The sequence below is a fragment of the Lactuca virosa genome, chromosome 1 (assembly GCF_052849685.1).
Source record: "Lactuca virosa cultivar CGN04683 chromosome 1, Lactuca_virosa_CGN04683_v6, whole genome shotgun sequence".
Classification (NCBI taxonomy): Eukaryota; Viridiplantae; Streptophyta; class Magnoliopsida; order Asterales; family Asteraceae; genus Lactuca; species Lactuca virosa.
Window position 1 is genome coordinate 158785417 of NC_136426.1, and position 8430 is coordinate 158793846.

At 32.1% G+C, this 8430-nt stretch overlaps 1 protein-coding gene across 1 annotated transcript; it reads left to right on the plus strand.

Annotated features, from left to right (window-relative positions):
- Positions 1-1459: 1459 nt before the first annotated feature.
- WRKY12 (WRKY family transcription factor) lies at positions 1460-5903 on the plus strand. The gene is made up of 4 exons (XM_079079789.1): positions 1460-1836; positions 2072-2133; positions 2929-3093; positions 5596-5903. The coding sequence occupies exons 1-4, from the start codon at positions 1561-1563 to the stop codon at positions 5756-5758; spliced, it is 666 nt and encodes a 221-aa protein (XP_078935915.1). The 5' UTR covers positions 1460-1560; the 3' UTR covers positions 5759-5903.
- Positions 5904-8430: the final 2527 nt, after the last annotated feature.

Genomic DNA, 8430 nt, shown 5'->3' on the forward strand with positions numbered 1-8430 from the left:
GGGGGCTTAATATGTGATTTATGTATGTGTGGTATGTGGTAGTTTGGGGAACTCACTAAGCTTTGTGCTTACAGTTTTCAGTTTATGTTTCAGGTACTTTCTGTGGCAAGGGGAAGAGCTCGGGGTGACTACATTCACACACCATTGGGATTCTGCATATGATACTTTACTCTGATTTTTATAACATTTGATACTTTGGTTTTGGCTGGGATGTATGGGTGATGTTTGAAATACTATTTTATCTATTTTAAAAATGAATTTTTTGAGACCATATTTTTGGATGTTACAGATATCATCAACAAAAATGCATTAACTATGACGAGACCTCCATTCTAGTTGAGAGGCTAGAGGTTATATATATTTTCCTTACATATACATGAAAGATGAATAACAAGGCACATCAAATTGATGTCATAAATACCTTCCTCGATGACGGGTTGAAGGAAGAGTTATATGTCTAACAACCTCCTAGGTTTGAGATCTTCAATTTCGCAACTATTACTATAAATCAAAGAAGGTTGTATACGGGTTATAACTAGCTCCAAGGTTGTGATATGAAACCTTAACTAAGTTTCTTAAACGGTCCATATTCGTGAGAAGAGTTGTTGATCCTCCTATTCTGGAGGTCAAATAACAAGCTCCTTAGGCTTAGGCTGATAGGAATGTATGTTGATGACATATTATTTTTGGGTCTACGGAAAATACAATGGTTGATGACTTCACAAGACGCATGATTAGAAATCGTTGAAAACCCACTTGCAGCCTCTGATTCCTTGTAACTACTCATGTTCTCTAACTTTTGTTAGAGGTCTTCATTTTTTTTTTTTTTTTTTTTTTTTTTTTTTTTTTTTGCAACAATGAGGAGATTTAACTTCAAACAAAAAGATAACGAGGAGCTAGAATACATGAAATACAAGCAAATACGTGAATTACAAAGAAAGTTGATTGGGTTCGTTAAACCAGTCAGTCATACCATATAAAGGGAACTACGACTTCAACTCTTGATCCAAAAAAAGGCATGAAACTGAAGATAAGAATAATCTTAGAAAATAAAATTTTAATATTTATACATTTACAATTTCACAGTAATAAAAATATATTAATAGACTATATTTTTAATTAAGTGCTATATTTATGTTGAATTGCAATTGTATATTTATACCGAAATCAAAATCAGAACATAATATATCAACTTAGATGGTCTTAAACACCAAACGAGAAAATGAGCATTGAAGATAAAAAAATCTTATTCGTCAACATTCCATTCCATTCAACTCTATCTAGTGTTTACATGTTGACCCATGGAACATGTTTTTCATAGTCCCCCGATGGATGGCCCCGACTCCCAGATGTATAAAAATATAGCACTACGTCACCCCCCCCCCCCCCCCCCCCCTCCCCACCACATCGATAACATCCCACAGACACATTCACAATCGCTTGTACGGACACATGCACTACAAATACAAACCCCACTAAGAAGAAAAACAAGTTCAAGTTTGTAGTGGCATAGTAGTAGAAAAACAGGAAAGTAGTACAATTTTAGGGAATTCAAGGGTTATGGAAGGGTCTGAAAGAGGGCTAGCCAACTTTGATCTTCAAGTCTCTTCCTTCCAAAACCCCATCCATGATCATATTGGTTTTGCCCATTTTCAAGATCACCACCATAATCATGATCCTCATCAGACCCAAGTTTTGAGGTTTCTGCCTCCAACTCTCTCTCTTCCTCAATTATCTCAACCACCTCACCACACCACAACCACCACCTCCGCAGAAGCTGCTGATTTCCACAGGGAAGCTCCCTCGGTTCATAGAGATTCTTGGCATAAAGAACAGGTAAAGTCCTGTCATCACGAGGCTGTTTGTTATGATATTTTGATCATCCATGTCTTGATCTATGATATTTTTAATAAAACTCTCTCTCTCTCTCTCTCTCTCTCTCTCTCTCTCTCTCTCTCTCTCTCTCTCTCTCTCTCTCTCTCTCTCTCTCTCTCTCTCTCTCTCTCTCTCTCTCTCGATTATCCGATGTATGCTCAAATTAAGGTAAATTATTCTTTTTTACATATTATAGGTGGGAAGCGTGGATCCGAAGTCTGTTAACGAAGAAAAATGCACAGATGATAACACTTCATGGTTTGGATCTACCTCTTCTCCTAATCTCGTTTACTTTTCCTAATTACAACCTTTCGTATTAGGATCGTATAGGGTTGGAAATTCAAAAAAGGGTTTCAAGAAGTTGCATCAGTTACTCATTCCAACCCACACTTAGGGCTTGTGACTTTCGAAGGTTACATGAGCTAATTATGAACTTGAAATTTTACAAGATTGGCTGTGAACATCAAGTTATGAACTAAGTAGCTTAAGATAGGCGTGGATCATAATTGTTTAGTAGGTGTTAGTTTTCAATTCGTATATATGGTTGGGAAACGTTCAAAAAGCTTGAGTTTTTGAGCTTGAATGCATGTTTTCATCTTACTTCGTAAATTACATTGTGTGCGTTAATAAATAAACCTCTGAGGTATGGATTTCACTTGCTCTTTCTAATAGGAATTGTAGGACTCTGGACTCAGGAGGTTTCGTTTTTCTCTCTACTCTGTGTTTTCATGTGTGTGTTTGTGTGTGTGAGAGAGAGAGAGAAGCTTCTCTTTGTGCTTCCCCAGTCAGATTCTAACAAGATCTAAGTATATATATATGGAAGAGATTTCTACATAAAGCAAATTGCAAAGCATCTCTCAATCTCTCTGTATGTTGTCAGTACTTGGGAAAGAACAGGAATCTTGAGACCTAATGATCACATAAATCCATATATGCATTCATGAATCATGCCCACCAAACCATCCATTATAGACCACCTATACATCCATACTACTGTACGCTCTTTAAAGAAAAATAAAAGTTTAACTTTTTGCATTGATATATAATTGGAAGGTGGAGGAGTTCATCAAACCCTGAAAAGGGGAGAACGAAAATGAGAAGAAAACTGAGAGAACCAAGATTCTGCTTTCAAACAAGGAGTGATGTTGATGTTCTTGACGATGGTTACAAATGGAGGAAATATGGCCAGAAAGTTGTAAAAAATAGCCTTCATCCCAGGTACTAAATTGATCTCTATGCTACTTTACTATTTTTGTAGTTCATAAAATTAATCTCGTGTAGATCTAGACTGACTCACCCTAAATGTTTTTTCACTAGTTTGAACTGAATCCTCTTTTTAATTTAAACTATAAATTAATTGCTCATCTAGTTATAATTACCATAAAATATTAGATTTTTTTATGGGTATCCAATATTCATTGGTTCATGATTATATATATTTAATTCACCGGATAATTCATAATGACATACTTTCGAGTGTGGTTTTTCAAGTATTATTGAATTATTGAAATACCAATAATGAATATCCATTATTTATAAATAGAGTGGTAGCAAAATGATCGCATTATTAATTTCAAGGTGGTTCGAGTTCTTCCACTCTTGTATACTAGCAAGTACAACAACTGTCAAACGAATATGAAAGAGCAAACGGACACACAGAATACGATATCTAATCATGAAGAGAATATTGATAACACTCCTGCTATAACAGTATGACCTATGAATAAAGTTCATAGACCAAGACTTGATCTTTGTTTGTACGTGTATACGTATCTTGTTCTATAACTACTCTGGGTTATGTATCACCTATTACGAGCTTCATTATCATACAAAAGGTTAAATGTCTAGAGCCTTTAAAAGAGCTCATAAAACTTTGCATTCCATCTACTAGTAATTATATACCCCTATATTATGACTTATGCACTCTATTGAACCTAGTATGATAGGGAAGAAAACTTCTCTGTCCACTCACCATATTTATAGTGTACTTATACTGTGCATTTTTATGAAGTACGAATTATGGGTGCGTGTGCGTGTGACCATGTTTTAGGCAGACAATACTTTTCTTCGTTAATCTATAATCATCTTAATTATTATTGTTGTCAAAGGGTTTCACTTCTTTTATTCAATTTTCCTTCGTTGATAGCCATACCCCCAGTCCCTTTTTCGAATATTGATACGTCATTTTACATGCGTGAGATTAAATATTGCACATAGCTATTAATTTGTCTTGTTGGTATGCATACTTCTCTTTAACTAGAGCATGTATGGATATCATGTTATGGTTACTAGTTGATTTGTGGAATGCATCTAGTTTCCCAACTAAATCCCGAGTTACTGAGATTAATTCTAATGTGAATGAAACTTGTGTACAATAATCCAACGTTACTGAGATTAAGTAATGTAGAATCATTAGAGATAACTAATTGAACACATCTCAGCATAGTTTTATCCGTAGTGTGCTTCACTCGTAACATCTATATATTCTAATTAAGTACATGCATGCTATATTATAATTAGTTTTCATTATCTTGTGAAATTGGTATTATATATATTAAGTGATCTTTCGTGGGTTCAAATCTATCTATTTTATGTAACCAAGGTTAGGTGCGTTAACTAGAAACGAAAATTCTGTAATGTACTCATTAAATCTTGATTTAACTATACTATGGAAACCAAATATTTTAGTTGATTGGTAAAACTTAAAAATGTAGCAATTTCGAAAGCTTTCTTCACTTGAAAATATCTAATGATGTTATGCCTTTATATATAAATATTGGTATGAGAAAGTTAAAAAAAGTTCTCTTTTTAGGTTATGAAAAAGGGTTCAAATCTAACCTTCTTTTGCTTCAATAACAATATCATGATTACATCTGTGATCACTTCTTTTTCAAGATACAGGTTGTTACATGTCATATTTGTGGCAAAAAGGCGACTTTAATTAGAGTGTTCCTTATACCCATCTATATCCAAGAATTGGGATGATGATTTCTCTATGAAATCATATATAACTTTATTGGGTGACCTAACAAAATCGACTTTTTAAAAATTTAAGAAGCAATTTATTTTTTTTTAAATTATGTAATCAAGCAGATCTCATAAATTTGCATATGTATCAATTTGTCAAATTTCTACCAACACGTTGAAACATAACTACACACTGATATCCAATTCACTTTGTTGGATATTTAGGAAACGAGTAATTTCGTTCTATAAACAGCACATTAATCCTACAATAATTATAGCATTTTATTCAAGATTTCGTCTGAAAACATTTTATGATGGTGTGAAAAGAAAGCCAAAAAACATTGTACATAACTTGTAATTTGTAAAACATAAGCAATTATAATAATTGTACTTGATTTTATTTTAGAAAAACTATTATATTTAACAAAATTTGGGCATTATTCTGTCTTTGGGAATGCAAGTATTAGTCTTGAAATTTTTCTAAACAAGATTGTTGTCCAATATTAAAAGTTAATAGTTTAAGAGTAGTTTACTATATATTTGTATTTACTGTTTCAAAAAAAATAGTTATATACAAAAGTAACATTCTACTCTTACATATAAAGAAGTCGTTTTTAAGATTCAATAAATATCATTAATTGCCATTCCTAAAATTAAATTTAGTCTGTTTATATTTTTTCCAGCGGCAAATATATATACATGCAATGATTGTTCATATCTTACTGATTGTTTTCTTTTTTCATGAACTAGCAGAAGTTACTATCGTTGTACACACAGTAATTGTCGTGTCAAGAAAAGGGTAGAGAGATTATCAGAAGATTGTAGAATGGTAATCACAACATACGAAGGTCGACACAACCACTCTCCTTGTGATGACTCGAATTCATCCGAACACGAATGTTTTACTTCCTTTTAAAACCTAAGTAAGAATTTTGTTCCTACAACATATATATTTCATGCTTAGGGCATCGATCCATGATCTAGCTACAGTCCATGTTCATGTACAAGTTACGTATGCTACAATCTTCATATTCATGGTTACGTAAGATTGAGTTTATTTATGTACTAGCTAGGTAAGTTTAAAAGGTTGATCGACTTTTCAGGAACACCAGAAAATATTCGGCTATACATTTCATGTATATAAAACAAATAGAATGCAATTTTCTTATGGATATCTATTTGTAAGAGAGAGTGATCAACATCCTCAACTAGTTTAAACTTATTTCGCAAACAACACACTTATTTTAAGAAAAAAGTAAATTAATATGAAAGATTCACTACATGTCCTCGGTAGGTGGATTGTTTCGATAACACTGATGTCGGGACAGGTTTCATTTGGCGATAGTGGCATAGTCGGGGGACATATACTTTTGATCACTACATGCTGCTGTTGGTGGGACACGTCGTAGGAAATCCACTAAACATTTTCTTTTACTTTTATTTTTAGTCATATGTTCTTTTTCCAGTTTTTTCTTAAAACATAAACTTTGTAAAACACTTAGATCTAATACAAAAGCTTTCAATTTTCATAAAAAGAACATTCAAATCTAATATAACTTACCAATCAATATTATAATACCAAAAAGTTCGTAGTTTCATTAAAGTACCAAACTAATTCCTTTCTCTAGAACCTTTATCCTCATCACTCCCATCATTTCCTTGATGAACATGATTGAATTGGACTTGGAACCAACATTCTCGATCATATTTCTCATGCATTTGGTGGGTAAATTATTTAGACATTCCAAGGAATTTGTCATATATATATTTTTTTTTTGTTTCTGTTCGCACATCTGAAGTGGAGGTATTAGTTTGTAATATGTGACACTTTTAAGCTTTTGACCAACACCACGTATATCAGAACGACGTTTTACCAAGTGCACGTTTGAGTACTTCAACCTCATCTATCATAGATGGACATGACGAATTTCATCGGCCTCCAAAATTATTGTTCAGTGAATTTTATCATATATTAAAAAATATACTAATCATGCATTAACTTATTAATAAAATTCGGTAGCATAATTGCCATATAATGGAAATGTTTAACAATAAATAATCAAAACCCAACAGTTCTCATATTTCAAATATATTTATAACAATAATGGCATGCTTAACATAATACCAACTTATGTGCAATATAAACAATCTGCTTTAAATTTCATATCAATACTTACACCAAATACAATGGAACCTATAATAAATTAATTAATAATTTACTTACAACAATATCAATACCCTTAAGATAATAGCAACATACTTACAATATTTGTAATCTACTTTAAATATGAACCTAATTACATAAATTTTATGTCAATACTTTACAAAACAACACAAAAAATCTACTTTAAACAACATATTTACAATAATAGCAATATCATTAAGATGATAACAATATAATTTAAACAATATACTTGGAATATAGGCAAACAAGGTTAATTAGCAATATATGAAATCCACTCGAAATAGGAATACACTTATAATATATGCAATTTACTTTAACTTTCGATAACAACATACCTACAATAATAGCAACACACCTACAGTATAGGCAATACACTTGAAATAGCAACATATACTTAACACAAAATACATGACAATAACAATAAATCCCAAATTTCAACATACTTATATAGCAATATATTAAGATAATAGCAACATACTTGCAGTATAAGCAACCTACTTTAAGTTTAAACATACCTATTCATACAATGTAAATAATGTACTTTAATATGACAACGTACTAAATCATAAAGATTAAAATTATTACTTACTCAATCACGTGCAACCCTAATATTATGTAACATCCAAAAGTAGTACAAGGTACACTTATATAATTTCTTTTTTAAAAATATATTTGACACACATACAATAGACACTAGATTAACAAAGGATACAAATAGATAAATAACCATAGCCAAATTACAAAACTATACATTATAACAACAATTACGTGACAATATACTTTTAAAAAAATACTACTACCATTTATAAGAATTACTTGGCCATTAGTGACCATCTCCTTCAACTTAGTTGAAACCTTTGTTTTCAGTTCTCAGTTTCATTTGAGATTGTTTATAGAAATTAGTTAACACAGCTATGTATTGGGTTATGGGGATACAAAAAAGTGACAACGGCACATCATAAGCAATACAAAAAAAATCCATAATCCGATAGTAGATATATCTAAGCACAATCATAGAAAGATAAGAATCTTACCCTTGAAACCTTTAAAATCTTCCAGGTTCTTGATGGAGAGAGAATGTAGAGAGTCTAAATCAGAACTCATTTTTCGTAGTCGTACCCAAGAGGCAGCAAAGCGACCACTTGATTGATCCCTCGATGATCAACACCAAAGTCTATACGATTTAGCCATCTAATCGAAGACGTGTCATTATTTAATAAATTTGTGTCACCGTTCGCAAAGGAAATTCGGGATTGAGAGAATGGTGAGAGGGCAATCGAATTTTAGGGTTTGGAACACTTAGAAAAACCAATCCTATGTCTCTCTAATTATAGAGTGGTTTTAGAATCCTTATGGAATAATTACTTGGTCATTAAGTAATTATCCATAAGAGTGATAATTAT

What these genes read in the sequence shown, in the direction of transcription:
- WRKY12 (XM_079079789.1), top strand. Translation starts at nt 1,561, where the DNA reads ATGGAAGGGTCTGAAAGAGGGCTAGCCAACTTTGATCTTCAAGTCTCT. An exon ending in ATTCTTGGCATAAAGAACAG is followed by an intron (nt 1,837 to 2,071) that starts GTAAAGTCCTGT and finishes TACATATTATAG; the next exon opens with GTGGGAAGCGTGGATCCGAA. An exon ending in AAAAATAGCCTTCATCCCAG is followed by an intron (nt 3,094 to 5,595) that starts GTACTAAATTGA and finishes ATGAACTAGCAG; the next exon opens with AAGTTACTATCGTTGTACAC.